Source organism: Anolis carolinensis, chromosome 2, assembly GCF_035594765.1.
Source record: "Anolis carolinensis isolate JA03-04 chromosome 2, rAnoCar3.1.pri, whole genome shotgun sequence".
In the NCBI taxonomy this organism is placed as follows: domain Eukaryota; kingdom Metazoa; phylum Chordata; class Lepidosauria; order Squamata; family Dactyloidae; genus Anolis; species Anolis carolinensis.
The window spans coordinates 85,855,591-85,877,281 of record NC_085842.1 but is presented as its reverse complement, the minus strand read 5'-3'; the positions used below and the strand labels follow the sequence as shown (position 1 = coordinate 85,877,281).

The window sequence follows — 21,691 nt, the reverse complement described above, 5'->3', positions numbered from 1 at the left end:
GGACTGCCAGCTGAATTCTCCTCCAACCCTAATTATAAAATAGTGGTTTTCCCCACATGTCACTTAAGCAGGCTTTCAAATGGTGCAAACCGAGGGGCATGGATATCCTCTACAGAACTGCTCTCTGTGGATTTGTGTGACAGTGGTGCTCCCAGCACCACTACCTAGATGGCTAGCTCTCTTGGGCCAGCCCTGTGTGCCTTAACAGCAAAAGAGAAAGCCTCCTAGCCCTGGTTGCACTTAACAGACAGATGCTGAGCAGGGAAGAGGCAGCATTTAAGGTTCTTATTAGCAATAAGCTTGAGTTAGTCAAGCTGAAGAAGCAGGAACATAAGGAACGATTTACTGCTGTTAGAAAGCTTTTAAATAGGGTGTTAGTGCTTTGAGAAGTGTCTGCTGGCTTCCTGTAAACTAGAGCAGCAACTAACTACGAACAGTCAGTCAAACTCTATTGGGGAGAAGCTGGGTGGGGGAAGAAATTGTCGCTAGATTTAAATGCAGCCTCTGAGAGAGGAGGGGAAGATTAGACATTTGATGTGGTGCCAAGACCTACTTCAGGAGACTGATGGTCATCTATGAATAAATAATGACCTCTTTCCAGCTACAGTGACACAATGTGTGGAGTTCACAACAGGATTATTATCTCTGCACTTCTAAAGTCTGGACTGAGCTGGAAAGAGGCCACTTCAAGACAGCTTTTCAAACATTCTGTGGGAAATTAACTTTAAGACATGGACTTATCAACACCATTCCTCACCCCTCCACCACAACCTCCACAGACAAGCACAAGGGATGCTTCTTTTTTGGAAATCTTCTATGTACTTGACAGAGAGAGAAAAAAGAGGAAATGTGCAACCTTCCTGTGATAAAGAAGGATGAATTCATGTGATATTAAGGGAATATGACACAAGAGTATTTAGGTCGTCATACCTTCAGGGAGTGTTCTTAGGGTGGCAGGGTGAGGGAGTACTAGTGTGGCATCATTTCCTGGTCCAGAACCAATGTACATTCATAGTAGTGTATCCAGATGGTACAACAAACACAATAAGGGTCTGAGGATGAAGCTGCATAAGAGCACAGAGATAACACCGGGAACACTATTTTGATCTTTCACTGAAGGCATAAGTGGGATGTAAAAGGAAGACCCCAGACTGTCCAAGGTGGAGCCCAAGCATTCCAAGTCCAGAAGTGCTCCATACAGGCCCTGGGTGTGGCCACACACACCATCCCAAACCCATGAGAGCAGTGGGTGGGAGTTTTGTCAATTCAGCTGGGTTGAGACCACATTGGCCCTGCTGGACTTTCAATTTATCATTCTCCCAAACAGCCACAGAGCTCTCCCCCCCCCCCCCCCCAAATCTTCCTGGCCATTGTGATACATTGCCAATTGTCACTAGTTTAGGAAAGGAGAGTTATATCATAGCGTATTCAAGACTAATTTATAGATTTTATTCATCTCATGGTGGAAGGCAGTAACATACAGTATACCCATATTCTTGCTTGGTGAGTAGCTCAAGGGATCCCCAAGCTAAAGCCTGTGGGCCAAATGTGGCCCTCCGAGGTCAATTACCCAGCCCCCGCCCTAAACAGACTTAGGGTTGCCCTGTGTCTGAAAGGACTTGACAGCACACAACAGCAACCCTAATTAACTTTGACTATCTCATCAGGCAAAAGCAGGCCCATACTTCACATTGAAATACTGGTAAGTTTATGCTGGTTAAAACTGTTCATTTTATTTCATATATTTTTGTCCTACAAATAAGGTATGTTTAGTGTGCTTAGGAATTCATTTGTGTTTATTCAAACTATAGTCCATCCCCCCAACACTCTGAAGGACTCCGAACCAGCCCTCTGCTTAAAATTTTTTAGGATTCCTGGTTTAACCCCTTTCTTTACACATGCAGTATCTTTAATCTTACTAATAAATGCGAATCTGGTTTCCAGATAGGCAGAATTCATTGGTTTACATCTTAGGACTAATAGAGTAGCTGCTTGACAGATCTACATCAATTTCTTTGATTGTTCATAGCCAATGTCATGGTTTGTTTTATTATGTATTCGATTACTCTTTGATCCCACCCCACAAAAATCTAACCACTTAAAAACTCATGGCATTAATTTTGTTCTCTATCAGTGTATTTTAGGACATGGATTGAAATCCATGAATGCACCCATTAAAATAAAGTCTCAAATATGTTGCTAAACTCCTTTTCTTTCCATTTTTCTTTTTATAGTTATCTAAAGAGAGATAGTTTTATAGTTATCTAAAGAGAGAATTACCAGCACATACTTGTGATTACTCTGCATATCAAACATTAGTTAGGCAGCAGTGGAAAAAAGTAGCTATTCCTTGGGTTTGTTCAATTTTGTGTGGTTTTCTTCCTCCAGCTCCATTCTTCCTGCACTTCTAATACATGTTTTAATATTTATCTTTTATAGAAATACATTTAATATGCGTATTTATAGAATCTTTACAGTTTTTATGTGTTTTAACTATGTTGTAACCTCAGGCCACGAGGAGAGGGGTAAGAAATAATAATAATAATCATCATCATCATCATCATCATCATCATCATCATCATCTTCAGTACTTTTAGTGGAGCCCCCCAGTGGCATAGCCTTGTGACTTGAAGGTTGGGTTGCTGACCTGAAGGCTGCCAGGTTCAAATCCAACCCGGGGAGAGCGCGGATGAGCTCCCTCTATCAGCTCCAGCTCCATGCGGAGACATGAGAGAAGCCTCCCATAAGGATGGTAAAAACATCAAAAACAAAAAACATCCAGGCATCCCCTGGGCAACGTCCTTGCAGACGGCCAATTCTGTCACACCAGAAGCGACTTGCAGTTTCTCAAGTCGCTCCTGACACGAAAAAAAAATACTTTTAGTAATTCAGAAAGAGGAATCTTGGGCTCCAAAGATAATGTCTTCCACCTGAACACCCTTTTCTCCAAAATCCACTAGGAAAGGCAGAAAGGACTTTGCACCTCCATAGCAGAAGTGTTTATTTTCCATGTTTCAGGACTGATTTCGGGCTGACTTTACTGTTAGGTAGAGTAAGGTAGCCACTTGAGGCAACAGATTTCAGATGTCATGAAAGGGCAGCAGATTATTAAGATACACACACACACACACACACTTTTGCTGGCAGGACTGTGGAGAGGTGTCTGTGGAATTTCCCTCCACACATGCCAATCATGCTACACATGGTTGGCTTTAAGTACTATCCCCCCTCGATTTGAGTGTATGGCTGAGATACCATTGCCATTCCATGTCCTATGCAAAAAGTCTTGATCTGGCCATAACCTGAGCTGTCCTGGCTTTACAAATAAAAGGCAAAAGCACAAGGGAGATGTGGAAGCATCAACAAGAAAGAATTTCTCAAATGAATTGAGAATTTGATACAGAGACAATTTTTCTTGCAATGGGGCCTCATCCATCTGTTCTCTCTAGGGCACTTCCTTGAATTCCTCCATCATTGCTTCTGAAAAATGTATCACATAGTTCTGCACCGTAGCCAAGGATTTTTTTTTCTTTTTGGAAACAAGGCAATTTTAAAAAAACATTTTGCCACATTAAATGTTAGGAAGACAGAATCTGCATGCTCCTACTGTGGTGACCAAGCCCTATGGTAGAACAGATTGATTCAATTCTGGCCCTGGGAATGAATAGAGATAATTTAGCTCAAACACACTTTGATGTTCAAATATGTTTTCATTTTATTTTGTCCCTTTTCACATCACTTCTGATTTTTTAAAATATTCATAGCAGTAGTGTGCTAGTGGGTGATATCATGGGCTCATTCATACTATGCAACTGTAGCACTATGGCTCCACTTTAACTGCTGTGGCTTCATTCTGTGACATTCAGAATGTAGTTTAGGGAGGCACTAGAAGGCCTTTGAACCAGGTGGTTTTGTTTGGTTTATTGCTTGTTTTTACTTTTCTATGTTGTTATTTACATATTTTTTGAATTGTAATAGGGTTTTATCACTTTATATTTGTACACTGTGTATGTTATTTTTATGGATGAATTGAGATTTTTATTAGTTCAGATGCCTTAGAGAACTTTGTGAGCTGACTCAACAAAGGTCTTAAGTTTCCCTGCTTACAAATATTGTTAGGCTGCAATTCCCATCATTCACAATTAGTATGGTAAGTGGTGGGAGCCAATAAAATTGTAATTCAACATTACCTAAAGGACAAAAGTCTACGCAGGCTTAGAGACATTTATGGCAAAAGAAAAATGCTGGAGAGTACAATGCTGCTGACCATGCTGGGAAGGGGAAAAGACGGATCATTTTGGCTAACTGCATCTAATATTTGTTGCTGTTATTTATTTCCATTCTGTTCTATTAAGCCATTCTCAATGTTAGGATCAGGACCAGGTATAAGTTTCATGATGAGATTCTTAACATTCTTTATTTAAAATATTATCTCTCTTCCACTAAAATAGGGAGTCATTATGGTTAACAACATCAACTGAAATTCTGCATTGACAGTGGTAGCTAGGATGTGCTTTGTTGTTGCAGGTACTCCTGAGAATGTGCTCCATGAAAACATTTTCCTCCTAAACCAGGCAGCACTCCAGTTGCAGGTCCAAGGTGCTGCAGATGAAGCATTAGGAAAAATGGCAGCACTACTCTGCTCCTTCAAGGGATTTGAGACAGGGAGTTAAAAAGACCTCATCCCTAGGTCCTGTTTTTTCAGTATGTCCTGCAAATGGGATAGTGCTACAGTCATAGTTTCCCAATGCTATAATCTACTGTGCCTTGGAAATCTTTCACTTGGGGCACTGCCTGGCTTAAGAGGAAGGTTTGGGGGGGGGGGCATGTTTGTTTGTTAGTGACCACATATGTGAATCCAAGACCTACTGGGTGGTAAGTCAGGCTTTTGATTGCATAAATATTGAACACAATGACAGTTCCCCTCCCAAAAGTAAATTTTGTTTCTAAAATCAAATCAAATTAATTAATAAAAGACACAGCATCCCCAGGTAGGTGGACCAACTTCTAGAGACAACCTAGTCTCTCTTGTCGGAGTGTTTAAGAGCCTGGAATGAAGAAAGTAATTTATTATGTTCCCAGATATAGCTCTTCAGGAGGAGTATTAAACATTTACAAATTTGTATGGGAAAGTGCAATCTTTCAAACAGAGACACTTCCCAAGCAATCTAGCATAAAACTGGAAGAGACTATCTCAAATCTCATCCAATTTGGTGTCCAGGTTGGTGTGTTTAAGTCCATTTACTAATATAGTATTCAGCAGAAGTAACTTTAGCTCATCTAAAGCCTGCCTTTATCAACAAGACTACTCGGGATTTCTGAAATTGGAGACACTTTGAGGGTAGTCAACACCTTGTTGCATTCCCTTTTCCATGTCTCCCTTTTCCTTCTTACATTATAATGGCTGTTTCCTATTTATTTACAGCATTTACAGCATTTATATTCCACCCTTCTCACCCCGAAGGGGACTCAGGGCAGATCACATTACACATATAGGCAAACATTCAATGCCTTTTAACATAGAACAAAGACAAACATAGGCTCCGAGCGGTCTCGAACTCATGACCTCCTGGTCAGAGTGATTCATTGCAGTTAGTTGCAGCTGGCTTGCTCTCCCTCCTGCGCCACAGCCCGGGCCTATCTTAGTTTAACTTTCTGCCTCTTTTTGGAAAACATCAGTCCTGTCAGCAAGTCATAACAAAATAAAAACTGTACTTTTTTTAAAAAAATCACTTAAAACAGGTAATGCTGTGTACAATAGAGGATGACAGCCATATCTTCCCTCCATCTTTCCAATAAGTGGGGTGGCCTTTGTTCTTATTCATTCTTGAAGTCATTCCTCCAAACGTTTGGTCCCTCTCCCTGGCAATCTTTTGTGATTCGCTCCAAATGTGATGAGGCTACAAAGGAGTCCGCTGTACAAAAAAGTATGTGATACGAGCAGTACATTAATCCATTTATTCTGTTATATACAGATTCAACCACAGGCTGAGACATTAAATTATTTTATAAAACCAAGGTCAGCACACAAACTGCCATGTGTTCTGAATATGTCTCTTTCTCTAAAGATCGAGGGGACCTGCCCCACCTTTTACAGGAGGGATGGGCTTATCTCTGCTTTTTCTCGATTCCCAGCCCACATCCTTAGTCCAAGTAAAGTGAAGACTATGAAGAAATAAATGTCACAGAAGGGCTCTGAGTCCCTGATCACAGTTTCATTCAGAATGTAGGTGAGATTAGAAAGGCAACTTTAAGGTCTGACCAGAGTTAGAGTCAAGAAGACACTTGAGTCTCAGGAGGAAGCCACATGTAGCATGTGCCTCCACAATGTTATGCTCCACTCAGTAATGTGCTTCCTGGGAAGAGACTCCTCACTCAGGCAACTGCTATGTCCTCTTCTTCGCTCAACCCACTGGAATCCAGTTCACAGCTGATTAAAGGGGGGAAAGGATGGCCTTGATCAAGGTTGACATAGGTGACATTGAGGTTGATGTAATGGTCTCCCTTTAGGCAGGCTAGAATGTGTTCCACTTCTTCAATCAAGATAGTGAAGGTTGGCCGCTCCTCGGGACTTGGGGTCCAGCAATTCAGCATTATGCTGTAGCTACACAGAACAAAGAAATAGTTGCATTAGAAAAATATAAGGAAGGACAGGGAGAATATCAGTCCATAAATTCTAGCACCAGATATTAAAGATGGTGCAGTATTTTGGCATTCCCTAGCCAGTTAGATGTAGTGGTTTGAGTGTTGGACTATGACTCTGGAGGCCAAGGTTCGAACTCCCATTCAGCCATGGAAATCCACTGGGTTACCATTTCTAGACTTGGAGAAAGGCAATGGCAACCCCCTTTGAACAAATCATGCCAAGAAAACCCTGTGATGATTTGATTTTAGGGTTGACATAAGCTGAAAATGACTTCTTGGACATTTCCAGGTTAACTAATGGAATAATCTCTTTCCAAGTGCTATGCATCTCTGTTTTTGTCCCCACCCCCCATTTTCATTTTCCTAAACTCCCTGACCCACAGGCAATTGTCAATTTTTATATACCTTTTGCATGGTGTTTCCAAGGTTTTTTAAAATGCAAGTATATCAAATGGGCTTGACAAAGGAGAACAAAAACACAGGGCCTTTATACACTTCACAGTTATAGCATTAATACCAATCTAATTAACGTGTTTCCACCCAATGGAATTCTGTGATATTCATTTTAGGGAGGGTCATTGAGAATTCTCAAAGATCTCTAGTGCTTCCTCAAACCAGGAATGCCAGGTTTCCATTTGAGGTGGCTTTCAGAGTTGAAGGGAAAAGATAGAACTATAATTGGGTAGTGGGGGGTTGGACTAGATGGCCCTTGAGGTCTCTTCCAACTCTACTATTCTATGATTCTATGAAAGGGTTCAGTATTTGGAACAGATCATAGAGTATTTGGAAAAACAGCCCAAATAACTGATGTGAAAGACTGTAATATGGAATGCAAGGAGAGTAACAAAGAATTCAGCCCAGTTAGTCATAAAAAATCCAAGAAATGCTGTGCCTGACTCTATAGTGCATTTTTGTGGGCTTTAAAGGGAGAAGGGCCCTTCCAGACAGGCCCTATATCCCAGGATCTGATCCCAGGTATTCTTTTATCCCAGATTATCTGGCAATGCAGACTCATATAATCCAGTTTAAAGCAGAAAACCTGGGATCAGATATAGGGCCTGCCTAGAAGGACCCTAAAGAAATGGACTCCATTCATTTTAACAAAATGTCTAGGCTTTTTTAGTTAACATATGTTTACAGGTAATTTACTCTTTCTCTTGCCAACACTTAATCATCGGTTAGATAAAACCCATCAAATCAAACCAAACCTTGAGACCAAAATTTCCAGAGGGACCTTATCTAGAGGATCTTGTCAACTGGTGACCACAATCGCCACCTCCCTATGCAAGTGCAACCTTCAGACTTTATATGGCCTCCAAGGTTGTTTAGGAGTCCTCTGCATCCCCCTAAATGTCTAAAAAGTGGAGCTTTTCCAAAAAAAAAAAAAAAAGCCCACTGTACCCACTGTGAAGAATGAGGACATCCGAAGCAAAAAGTAAAACAATCTTAAAGAAGTAATGGCTGCAGAAAAGCCTGAACAAACAAGGCTAATGACAAGGCTAATGAATTTTTAAAAACCAGAGTAATCTGCTGTGTCTTCCATATTTTCATTTTCTAAATTCACCTATATATTCGCTGTCTCTCATTTGTTGCCTTTCATCTTTCATGTTATGCTTTTTCTGAATCAGTAGTCTGCATTCTGCTCTTTTAAAAAAGTCTCTGATTTGTGGGTATCTTGCATATACACAGTTAAAGATCAAATGTAGATCCTCACATCTTTCAGGCATGTGACACAGGAAACTTGCCTGTATAATCTATTTTTTCCTGACAAACTCTTATCTCCTCTTTGGGGGAGACCAGCTGGAGCCCATTACAACATTGCTATCACTCCATGTGGCTCAAAGAGCTAAGTAGCCCATCCTTTCCTAAAACAACATTTTGAAGGGTCATATATACTCACAGAGAATCTGGACAGTATTCAGGCTGGGGCAACCTCCTTCCTTTCAACAAGTAGAGGGTCATGTCATATGGATCAACTTCAGGGTAGGGAGACGCCCCTCGTGTCATCAGCTCCCACATAAGGACCCCAAAAGACCACTGGGAAGAAAAGCAGAATGCACTGTTGGAAAACATGTACAGCAGAGTCACTGGTGACAATCAGCTCCACAAATGGGGTGCAAACTGGGTAAGCATAGTCAAAATAAGAGCCTGAAACAACTGGATTGTCCATTCTCCAACTTCCAACAAGCAATTGCATCCCCTCTGGAACAGATTGTGATGGATTTTTCCCATATGTTTTGCCTTTTAAAACTAGAAATCAAATAGCAAAACTTCTGATTCCCCCCCCCCCCATTCTACTTCAACCCATTTCTCTCTTGTAAATCTTTTAAACTGAGAGTAAAATTTTATTTGCTTGTTTTTGCTCTTAATATGAGGGCAGATACCCTTTTTCCTAAATGAGTGCCAGCCCAGTTCCTAGAAAACTCAAGAAAATGTAACTGGTGCTTCCTGATGGCTCTTCCTTTCACCCTGCTATAGAGCAGAGGTTGAAGAATGTGTGGCTCTTAAACTGTTATGGGATTGCAGATCTTATGAGCCCTAGCAAGCATAGCTAATGGTGAGGGATCATGCAAGTTGCAGTTCTCTGTATCTGGACACCCACAGATTTCCTCATCCCTGTTATAGAGATTACACAAGCAGAATGGAAAATGCTATCCAAAAGCTTCTAGCTGCTTGTTTCCCATATTCATGCACCACCCATTGCCTTTGCTTGGACTTACTACATCAGATTTTGTGGTAAACTTTTGGGTCTGCAAGCTCTCCAGAGCCATCCACTTCACAGGGAGCTTTGCTCGGCGATGTTGCTTGATGCTGTAATATTCCTTATCAAAAACATCTCTGGCTAGGCCAAAGTCTGCCACCTTTACTGTGTAGGTCTCGTCCAGCCTGGAAAGCACAGGGAAGAAAGGGATGGATGTTAGGAGAAACATAGCGGCCATATGTACTACATTCCTTTTGAGATGAAAGCCTCATTTAGCATTTCAAACTGTTGTAGAAAAACTTGCTTACAGAAATTCAAGGCCCACAAATACTTAGTGGTTTTTCATATAGCTTCTGGAAGAGATACTTCCATAATGTGTTAACCGCAGGAGAAACTTGAGTATGGAACTATCATTGCAAGAAGTCTTTCTTCACCTAATTAATACAAATGTACAGCGCTGGGGGTCATACTATGTGTTACATTAAATACATAGGATGTAACTAGCTAAAGATTGCCTTAGTTTTAATCTAAAGTAAGCATTTGTGGCCTTGATCCAAATCAAAACCTGCATGTGCAAGTAGGTGAAGTTTATTTTTTCTATAAACTAATTTCTACTTTAAAATGTTTTTCTCAATCAATTGACAACAATGCTTGGTAAAGTGGGAGACAGCAGGAAGAGAGAGAGACCATGTTACAGATGAATTGATTCCACCAAGTTAGTCACAGACCTGAGTTAGCAAGGTCTGAGCAGTGCTGTTGACTATGGACTTCATGCCATTTAACAGCAACATGAAGTTCAGACCAGTGGCTATGCATCAGGTGAGAAGTTTAACTGGCTAATACTGATATTAGACTTGCTAGGGAAGTATGGATGGGCTTTGCAAACAGATCAGAGTTTTTAACCAAGGTTAAGTGCAAGAGGAAAAAGAGAAAGGCCAAGTGACACCACAGAGGGAGTTCAGTATGAAAAAGAATCTTGTGTCACCTTTGAGATTTACGGAGAGAAATAAGTTGGCAACATAAGGTTTTGTAGACTAAGTGTACTGAAATACTGGAACTAAATCTCACACAGAGATGCATGCCTACCTCCACACACCACAGAGTTCTGTGAACACACACAATAATACTTACATACAATTTCTAGCAGCAAGGTCTCTGTGTACAAACTTATTCTGGGCCAAATATTCCATTCCTTGAGCTACTTGCAGTCCAAAGCCTATTAAATCCTTCACAGTAGGGTTCTGGAGGTTAAAAAAAGTAAATGCTTAGGAAAAATAAAACAAGTTCTCCATCTGACTCAGAAGTTTATTCTCCTTGCAAGGTCTTGAGCCACTCCTCTGTAGCTGTGTCAAGTCAGCACAAATGAAGCTGATTTCAAAGCTGCTTAATACAAGACAAACCTTCAACCCAGATCTCATGTTCAGACACAAAACTGAGTATACTGTATCCTTATGCAAAGAGATACTGTAGCACCTTAGAGATTGAGAGAATGAGCTTGGTTATATAAGGGCTTATCTACATAGCCAAGCAACCCATACTCACAGTGAATGGACTGCTGGCAGTCTTCATGATGCACAGAGGCTTCCTGTGGGTACCCCAGGGTATTTTTTTAGCTTTGCTTTAGGCAAACTTAGGGAATAATGCACATTTTGCTTGAAACTCTAGACTATCACAGGGCTTCGGGGCAGTCTAGACAGCTAAATTAGGTCCAGTTTGGCCCAAACCCAGTTCAAATGCACACAGTTGTCATCACCCCTTATCTGTTCTGAGTGATGCAGGAAAAAGGGAATGGTTCATACCCATGTTGCCACTGCTCCTTACTGGTCACTGAGTTATTTCGGAGAACTTGGCTCTCACAGTCTCATCTCTGATGCCAGAATAGGATGCATGCGCAACCAGCAAAGAGCTTCATGCTGGTTGTATGAGTGCCCCATTGATATCAGTAGAGGTCACTGCAGCAGCCAGGTGCTTGGATGGAGCTCTGTGGGCAGCTAGAACCAGCAGTGACAACTGGACAGCCCAGTAGGGCTGATGCAGTTCCAGCTCATCTGGATAATGACCACGTACTGGATCAGAGGCTAACTTGTTCAGTGTAGATGACTCCTAAGTTTATGTCTCTAGATTCATGGCTTGAAGTGCTCCAGAAAAGACCTTTATAATCAGATTGTGTATGTGAATAGCCAGAGAAATGCAAAACCTGTGGCTATGGTCATTCAGGGACAAGTATATGCTGTAGGTATACTCTCCTTCATGGTGAACACATTAATCTATAAATATAAACATGCTGCACGATCTTTTCCCCAATTATTGAGTTCCTCCTGCTGAGGGCATGTGGGAAAGCAGACACTTACTCATAACCTAACTAGGTATGCATATAAAGCCATATACAGCATTGATGCCCATGTAGGAATTCAGTCTTGTGTGAAGCTTCCCTTTCACAGTTCCAGTCATGTCTTATATATATATGTATGGCTGTACAGCCACCTAGTGGGTAGATGTTCTCACTGCCTATCTGTCCATGTTGTCTCACATGTTTCTCCAGCAACATTTATACAAGGTGTACATTCAGGAGATGCTGAAAGCATAGGGGGGCCTTGCTACTATTTCATTACATCTTCAAAAAGTCACATGCTTCTCTGCAGTGGGTGTAAAGGAAAGATGAAAATAACCTCCATGTTACATCCCTCCCCCACTGTAAACATTTTTTAAAACTTGGCATGAGAATTTGGAGCAATTAATTGACTATGAAAGGTGCAAGCAAGGAAGGAGTTTTGTTGCTTATCACTTATGACATTACAGAATGCATTCAAATAGTGCCTGAGATATGTACAAAATGGCATTCCACCCTGTGTTTTTAACAGCGATGAATGAGCTGTCTGAGTGTGAACGGCAGAGTGGGGTTGATGAAGAAATCTTCCTTTTACCAAGGTGCAACTACTATAAACATGTTCCACTCCTAAAACTGCAGCTAACGTGAGGCAAAGCATATGGATGTCAAAGTAAACATTGTTCATTAAGTGCTTTTCTGTGAAAGTTTCCCTCTGTGCCTCTATCCCAGAAGCCTTGATAAGTGACTACACGCTGGAAAAAATTTCAAGCCTTGGCTTAGATTCACATTGAAATTCCAGTCACTGCATATAATCATTCATTAGAAGAGGTCATTGCCTGAGGATTCGCTTTCAAATTCTTTGAGACGGCAGCAAGACATTGCAAAGACTACAGACTCAGACAAGATGGCAGTGGTATGAAGTGTCCGTATCAATCTCATCTTAAAACCTTTCTTAGGAATAAGTTGTACACGCCAAAGGACATGTTGTATATTTTGCAACATTCCACATATTCTAGAATTACAGAAAATACTCCCAGTAAGAAATTTCCAGGAAACAATGCTATGTGCATGCACAATGAAATAGACACATTCAGTTCTTGCATCTCTGATTGTCTACATGAAGATTTCGTGCCATGGCCTGCATAAACATGCTGTGCCTTTAAATTACAATACTATAGGGCAGCAAGGATAGCTCTTAAAACAAAAAGTATCAAGATCCTGATGGTCAGTTTCAGATAGCCATACAACCCAGAAAATCAAGACAGATAATCCACAAAATCTGCTTTGAACTGGGTTATTTGAGTCCACACTGCCATATAATCCTGTTCAATGTGGATTTTATACAGCTCTGTGGAAGGGGCCTTGGTTAGAGATGCAGAACTCTATCTCTTCAGATTATTTTGGCCTTTAACTCCCAGCAGCCCCAGTTAGCATATCCTATGATAATGGATTATGCAACATACCTAGGCCTGCCAAAGCAGCTCAAGGCAGAGGCCCAATTTTTCCACCTGCAAAGACTCATGTCTCCCCATATTTACTTCTTCCTCAAAGTTTTCAAGATATATTTGAAAACTACTGAACCTAATGGGAGAATTATCTCCCCTCAAAACTGGTATCTAGTTTTGTTGTTCATATTCATATACAATACACAAACATGTTTAAGTCAACTCTCAGACAACACCTAAACATCAGAAGAAGCTCTGTTGACTATCTGCCTCATCACACTAGAGCAGTGGTTCTCAACCTGTGAATCCCCAGGTGTTTTGGCCTACAACTCTCAGAAATCCCAGCCAGTTTACCAGCTGTTAGGATTTCTGGGAGTTGAAGGCCAAAACATCTGGGGACCCACAGGTTGAGAACCACTGCACTAGAGCATGAATCCACTTTAAATCTGGTTTCTGCCTCCTGCAGAATTCTGGGGTTTGTAGTTTGATGAGGACCAGGACCTGTCTGGCTGAGCTGTTTAAAAACCCCTCCCTAAAGTAGATTGAAAGTGGATTCAAGCTCTAGTGTGATGAGGTCCTATGACAGAATGAAAATGATCAGCTAGGCCTGGGGGATTAAAGTTAAAGAAAACTACAAAGCTGCAAGAACCAGAGGTCCTCCTGAGTATATGAGATAAGAGTTCTGTGTGAGTGAGGGCAAAAGGCTGCACAACATCTTTCTGAACAGCCACAAAAGTATTGATTTTTCTTCATCCACCACTATGCCACTGATCTGATCTTTGCAAACAGCTATGCTGCATATGCTGAAAGGAGGAGAGCCAGCCACTTTAAAGTGACCCTAGTGAAGTTTTATGCTTGCACTGCTAAAGTGTTTATTCCGCACTGAACAGGATGGGAGGGAGATGAAACTGAGTTGTGTGCCTCGGTGGCAGCAGATGCATCAGCCACCAGCTCACATTCCTATTTCTTAAGAAACATTGGAGTCAGCAAAAACACCCCCCCCCCCCCCAAAAAAAAAAAAGTACCCACACACAAACCAACTTCTGCTGTTGGGGCCCTGGAGCTTCCACACCCTGCTGCTGCAGCAGAAACTGCTGCAAATAAGATAGTTTGTATGTATGAAATGCTTGGAAGAAGCCAGCAAAAATGCTTTAGCTAGCAGATCTTGCTTCCTGCAGGACGGAGTTCATCACTTTTTTTGCCCTCCACACCCAGAAAAAAAGCTTCACTGCCTATCACAGAGTCACAAACACAGAGCAAGAGAGCTGTGCATACTGATTAAACAAAAATGCTGTAATATGTGTGAGTATACCACGGTGAGTAACAAAGCCAAAGAAAAACCAGACCATAACTGAAAATGAGGAAAGAAACATAAATAATCTATTTTCTGTACCCAGTACTAGAGAAAATATGATCCTCCAGATGTAAATGAATTGCAGTTCCCATCCACCTTTACCCAGGGGTGAGGCATGATGTGAATACCATCTGGAGGACTTGAGCTTGCAAAATCTCTGCTGCTATTCAGAGAAGAGGTGGACCAAAGATAGGTTTGGGTTCAGGAAGTCACTTGATTGACACAGAGACAATTGCCATTTAGAGGCATGAGCCCTAAATGTTGATCTGAGATGGAAGGCAATACTCACCCTTTCCCCAGAACGGATAAAATGTCGCAGATCTCCATGCTTCATATATGGCAGCACCACGCGAGGGAGTCCTTCCCTAGGAAGGGAAATCCCAATGAGATGGAGGACATGGGGGTGATGGAAACTTTTCATCAGAATCCCCTCTTTCAAAAACTCTTCCACTTCATCCAAATCAGTGATGCCTGGGGTGGAGGATCAGAAAAGAGACAGTGTAAAGACACTGAAAAACATACCATATTCTTGCCACCTCACAAGTGCCAAACCACCATAAAACTATTAGGAAGTTGTTACTGGAATGTACAAGGATTCAATGAAGCACAGAGGCATTAACATGAAACCTTGATATTGGAAATAGCTTATTGGAAGTTCTCATAAGACAGACAAGAAGGAAAATCCTAATCCCAAAACCCTAAAGAAGTCATGGACTACCACAGTTAGAAAACAGAGATGCAGAGATGGATCAAGTTGGTACCTGTGTGTCTCTTCTTTCTAAACCCCAAGCAATGCTTGGTTCCTAACAGGAAAGCATGCCAGTCAACAAAGGGATCTCACTCAAAGACTGCAAAGCCCCGAGGAAAGCCCGTATGGGCTTATGTCTCACTTCAGATGAATAAGATACAAGAACATATCTACTTTTTCTATCTATCTCTATTCTGACTTTCTCCAGGGCAAGACCAAAGGCTATTTACAAGGGCAGTTAATTGAAAATATTTACAATAAAAAATTAAGAACAATTAAAATAATTCCATTATATGCTTTCCATAACTGGCACTGGTCAGCATTCTAGCCACAGCATTTTGAACATGCCAAAGTTTGGAAAATCCAAAATGAACCCGATGTAGAATGTGTTACATTAGTCCAAATGGGATGCAATCAGCAGAAAGATTTGGTGTCTTAATGAATGGCATGGCTGGTGCACAAGCTTTATTATTATTAATATATTCCTTTATTTATACCCCACTTTATCTCCCCAAAGAGGACTTGAAGTGGTTTGACATAAAAGCATTAATATACAATTTAAAATATACAAATATACAAACATTAAAACAGAATTAAACACAAAGAGCATTAAAAAATCACAGTTAAAAACTATGCAAATGCACTGATGAAACCTGGGCATCCTGGGCCTGAGCTGACTCCAGAAGGAAGCTCAAACTGGGAGCCTGAGATCCAGCCCAGGGGGAGTCCTGCTCCCTGATCCACCTTTCGGCTGACTAGCAGTACCTCTGTCTTGTCTGGATTAACTATCAATCTAAATTTGGACATTATATATACACAAATAAATAAATAGATGAAGGTTACTCACGGTTGAGAGATTTAACAGCACAGCGTATCTCTCTCCAAGATGAATCTATGTATGTTCCATGATAAACACGTCCAAAATGCCCTGGGTAGGGACAGAAATAACAAGCTTTTTCTACACACATGTGCGAGTATGGAAATCAGCACATGCTGCACAATTTACTCCCTTGAGCTTTTGCAACAAGTTGCAATTGAGAGGCTTTGAATGCAGCATGATGAGAGAGAGATACTCAGCATTTCATTCTGGAAGTATTTTGGCATAAAAAGTAGTAATATTGTAAAGGGAATAAAGCCCGAGTGTCAAGTTTACCAGGCCAACAACCATTTTAAATGCTATTATATTTGAACAGATATGTCTGAAGGGCAGTTTAATGTAACTACAAAGCCTGTACTTTCAGCTCTTCAAACAAGAGTCGGTCTAATAAAGCTTCATTTCTTTTTCTGCTTTCCTTCCTTCTGCAGGAACAAAATGGCAACTCCAAACCATCATCAAGGTAATAATTAGCAGGCCCCATATTATGTGTTTGTTTATTAGTTACCTGCAGGAAGAACATAAAAGCTGGTGCAAACATTATAAGAAACCTTTCCTTCCTGTTTTTCTCTCCTGCCTTTGACATGGTTGGTTTGAATGTATAGGGATTTTTTTTAAAAAAAACTAAGGAACTTTGATATACCCATGTACGACTTCAGCAAACAATACACTTATGATAGAGACAATGAAGACATATCCCTTCTCTCAAAAGTTCTGGTCTTTTGTAAAATCACACATATTCTGGATCCTCACAGCAACTAAACAAGCTGGAATTCCAGGTTTTAATCCTGCCACATTATGCTCCCACTCAAGACATTATTATTATTATTATTATTATTATTATTATTATTATTATTATTATTATTATTATTATTATTGATGTTGTTGTTGCTGCTGTTATTATTATTGATATTTATATTGCTTTTTCTCTGTAAGAAGACTCACATTTAAAATTGTAACAATATATGAATCAAACCCTAACACATATAAACATTAAAATAAATTTAAACATAGAAATATTAAGAATATATAGTAAAAACCAATAAAACCATTAAACAAATCTATTAAACTACACAAAACACAGCACTCTATGTGCAACAATCACTGCCAATATAAAAAATTCTATGGAACTAAGATATTACATAGAACCAGGCAATTGGTTCCTGCCTGGAATTTGGGCACCACAATTTAAGGGAAATAGTGGTAGGCTGGAATATGTCAGTAGGCTGGAGCTTTGAGGAGAAGGGCGACTAAAATGATCAAGGGTCTGGAGAACAAGCCCTATGAGGAGTGAGTTAAAGATCTGGGCATGTTTAGCCTGCAGAAGAGAAGGCTGAGAGGAGACATGATAGCCATGTATAAATATGTGAGGAGAAGTCATAGGGAGGAGGGAGCAAGCTTGTTTTCTGCTGCCCTGGAGACTAGGACACGGAACAATGGCTTCAAACTACAGGAAAGGAGATTCCACCTGAACATTAGGAAGCACTTCCTCACTGTGAGGGCTGTTCGGCAGTGGAACTCTCTGCCCCAGAGTATGGTGGAAGCTCCTTCTTTGGAGCCTTTTAAACAGAGGCTGGATGGCCATCTGTCGGGGGTGCTTTGAATGCAATTTTCTTGCTTCTTGGCAGGGGCTTGGACTGTTACGGTTATATGGCAGCATAAAAAGGCAAGGAGAGATCTGAAAATAGTACAGAAATAATCAGGAAGCGAAGAAATTGCACTATCAGGGTTATTTTAATATCATCAAGGTACACAAAAAAATTGCACTGAGAAAGTGGTTTCTGGGAAAGGGGTACAATATGCTCTCTATTCTGAAACAATGTGATATTTATGCTTTTTACATAAAAGGAAAGGCTAGGGTACTGGTATATTAAAATTTGGTATGAGCCAGAATAGCTGCTGCAACTGCATTGTTCTATTGTATTTGAAAGGTTAAGGGAATGAGAAATCATAAAAGGGAAAGAATTCTGTGTTCCCTTGTATGACAGAGTAATGAAGAGATAAGCAATACCACATAATGGTGTAGTTAGGAGATACATGGTGAACAATTTTTGCTGTTTCAATAATTCAAAGTCAGATATTTAGATAGACTAAATATTAAGTACTAGTAGAGTCTCTGTTAAAAAACTATTTCAGATACACTGTGATAGATTTGTTCTTTATTTAATTCTTCCTCAGCTGCTAGGAGAATAAGAGGAAATGATAAAATTCCAGAAAGCAGAGATGGCATTCACCCAGGGATGCAACTGTTCCTTTACCTCCAGCATATTTCCCCCTAAATTGTCAACACCAGCACTCAGTAGCTGGCATCCTATTCACAGTACATACAAATGTATCCGTATTTACTCAAGTCTAGTGTGCCATCAGTTTTTGGTTGATGCAGAGCTGCAATGATTAAAACCCTTAGAGTCTTGGCTCTTTCATGGCCTTCCTGTAGCTCCTGGGAAGTAGAGAGGATCAAAGGAGTCAGGTGTTCCTCTGATCCAGCCCCAGTCTCCACCAGCCATGGAATGGTCATTCGGGAGGACCATTGCCACAAAACCATGAGAGCGGTGAGTGGGAAACTGTAGTGGAGTTCCACTTGTGGAATTCTTACACTGTGCTGGGCAACATGGGGATTTGGCCTCCAAGTGGCAATAAACAAGTACTGCCCCTCTAAAAACGTCTGATCTCACGGGGTTTTCAACATTTAGACAGCTTTAAAATGTTCTTGTTCACTAGCTATAACTAAATCTTCAGCTAGAGGTATTTATCCTGCTGACACAGAGATAAAAATGTTGTGGCTGATAGGAGAAATAATACCAAAAGAAATCCTTTTGAGAGGCTTAAGAAAGGAATGGTTTATTTTAAGGAAAGCCAGCTGGAACTGACTCTAGTGTGGATTGCTCCAAAAGGCACTAGAATGAAGACAAAGAGCTGTCCTCCTTTATTTATCCATTTTCAGGATACAGACAAAGAACATACAGTAGAATCTCGCTTATCCAACCTTTGCTTATCCAACATTCTGTATTATCCAACGCAATCTGCCTTTCAATAGTCAATGTTTTTGCAGTCAATGTTTTCAATACATTGTGATGTTTTGGTGCTAAATTCGTAAATACAGTAATTACTTCATAACATTACCATGTATTGAACTGCTTTTTCTGTCAATTTGTTGTAAAACATGATGTTTTGGTGCTTAATTTGTAAAATCATAACGTAATTTGACGTTTAGTAGGCTTTTCCTTAATCCCTTCTTATTATCCAACATTTTTGCTTATCCAACGTTCTGCTGGCCCATTTATGTTGGATAAGTGAGACTCTATTGTACTTCTACATATGTATCATCATCACTACATCACTTTACATGTCATAAAAAGCTCATTTTACCTTTTCTACATACATGGGGCATATACATGCATGTCTCAGCATTTTCCTATCTGAGGCACTCTGAAAGCAGCTTGCAGCAAGTTAGAGATAACTAGGGTTCAGCTACAGAGATCAATCAAGGGGTCTATTTTGACCTGTTAGGGGAGAGAAGTCCTCTCTCCTCCCATTAGCCATATCAGAGACCTTTTCACACTGAAATGTATAGATAACGGGCCGTCCTTCTCCTCCCTGTTCTTCAGCTTGTGCATCCCTAAGAATCTAACACAGAGAGAGACTGATTTTTCTATATTTCAGGGCTTCTAATGGGCATATATATGTGTGAATATCTATATTTTCCAATTCCCTATCAAAAGCTGTTAAATGACAGTGCAGTCCACAAACAATGCATTTTTGAAAAAAAGGGAGCTTCTTTGAGAGATGTGGTGATGCTGATCCAAAGCAATTTATTAACATTAATATGCCACTAAGAGTAAATAAGATGTTTCTATTGTTAATGAAGTATTCTTTATCAAAGAAAAGTCTATGGAATTCAAGTTATTGACATAAGTTGACAGGCGACCAAAAGTCACACACACACCCATTCGTTGTTAAACAAAGAATTAGAACAAATGTAATCACACTGTGGAGACACTGTGTTCAATTCACTGATAGAAATGTTGATAATAAAATTATGTACAAATTCCACAGTATGTTCCAAAGCTAACTACTACTAATCTTTGCCATTTGAATGGATGCAGAAAACAAAGAAACAGTGTCCAGTACTCTTAACCTTTTGTTAGATACACTCACCATACTTTAATGGTTAGAATGTAGACATGAGGGAAGAACTGCACAATGTTTTTTCTTATTAAAACCAGCTAACTGGGACCTGGTAATAATTTCCAAAGATAAAACATGCTTTTGCTGCCTTGAGTCCCCTCGGGTGAGAAAGGTGGGGTAAAAATGTTGTAAATAAATTTTGTACAGCAGAACAGAAAACAATTTATTCTGCATCTATTCAAAACAAATCAAGCAGATAAAAAGAAGAAACAATTTTAAACCACAAAATTATGACTGCTGATAGATCTTTTGAGACACCTAAATGAATTACCAAGGTTTCCATTTTCGGATAGGAGTAGACAAACAGAAGTTGTTGTATTATAAGGTTACTGAGTGTGACCCGTATCAATTTTTAATCTTCTACAGTATTGTGGCTGCTTTGAACAAACTAGGGAGCCCCATCTCCCTAGTTTGTGGATTAACCCATTTGGTAATTAATGTCCCTCCTTATACCCCTTGGTTTTCTCAAATTTCTCCTTCCTCCCTCCAGCTAGAATCAGCATTAAACCTGAGGTGTTGAAAGTAAGTTAAGGAGCATTATGTTTCAACAAAGTGCCAACAATCACCTATCATGCCTAGAACCTGAATGCTCAAAACATCCCAAACTGGCTCCTTTGTGTATCTAAAAAAGGCCTACGGATATGAACTATAAATTTCCCATTCAACATTCAACTCAGTCACAAGCCCACCAGTTGGCTTTTGGAAGTTATTACCTTCTAGTCCTAATTTCACAAGACTCATTATCCAGAGAAGAGAAGGATATCACATACAAATTATCATTAGAATAGAACAGAGAGAATTTCAACACACTCCATGTTTAAACCTCAGTCTGTGATCACTACAATCCTGCTCAAGGAACTATTTGGCTCCTGGAGAAATACATCTTGGACTAAACAAGATAAGTGCTAATTCACTCAGGCTAGTATTATTGCTCCTGCTCACATTCTTTTCCAACCTTGTGCTTATTCACAAAAATCAAGTAAAAAAACTTCCAACATCTTCTCACTGTTCTTCTCAAACAAAGAGGCCATGGGGAATTCCACTGAGCAGAGCTACTGTCACGACCCAGGCTGCAGAGCACCAATAACCATACACAGAGGCCAGAATCTATCTAATATCTTTATTAAGGAAATATATAAAGTTAATAAAAGCAAGTGTATGAAATAGTCCAGAAGTAGACCTTTCAGGAAAGGTCAAAATTAGTCCAAAGAAACAATGTCCAATATGAAATATTAAGGTCCAAAGTTGTAATCCAATAACCGAAACACTCACTTTGCCAGGCAAAGTGAGGGGAGATGACAATGTCCTTTAGTCCATGAAACTTGAGCGAGGCTAGGGAGTAACTTGAACAAGGCTTGATACAAGGCAACAAGGAACGAGGAGCAAGAACAAGATCCGTGGAATTAC

General features: G+C 40.2%; 1 protein-coding gene across 1 annotated transcript in view; it reads right to left on the bottom strand.

Annotated features, from left to right (window-relative positions):
• Positions 1 to 5,944: 5,944 nt before the first annotated feature.
• Positions 5,945 to 21,691, bottom strand: part of mst1r (macrophage stimulating 1 receptor) — a 79,512-nt gene continuing 63,765 nt past the window's right edge. The window contains exons 16-21 of the mRNA XM_062970108.1: positions 16,070 to 16,150; positions 14,764 to 14,945; positions 10,478 to 10,587; positions 9,366 to 9,531; positions 8,546 to 8,682; positions 5,945 to 6,604 (exon numbers count right to left, since the gene is read on the bottom strand). Coding sequence (XP_062826178.1) covers positions 6,376 to 6,604; positions 8,546 to 8,682; positions 9,366 to 9,531; positions 10,478 to 10,587; positions 14,764 to 14,945; positions 16,070 to 16,150 — 905 coding nt within the window. The 3' untranslated portion in view covers positions 5,945 to 6,375. The remainder of the gene's footprint in view (positions 6,605 to 8,545; positions 8,683 to 9,365; positions 9,532 to 10,477; positions 10,588 to 14,763; positions 14,946 to 16,069; positions 16,151 to 21,691) is intronic.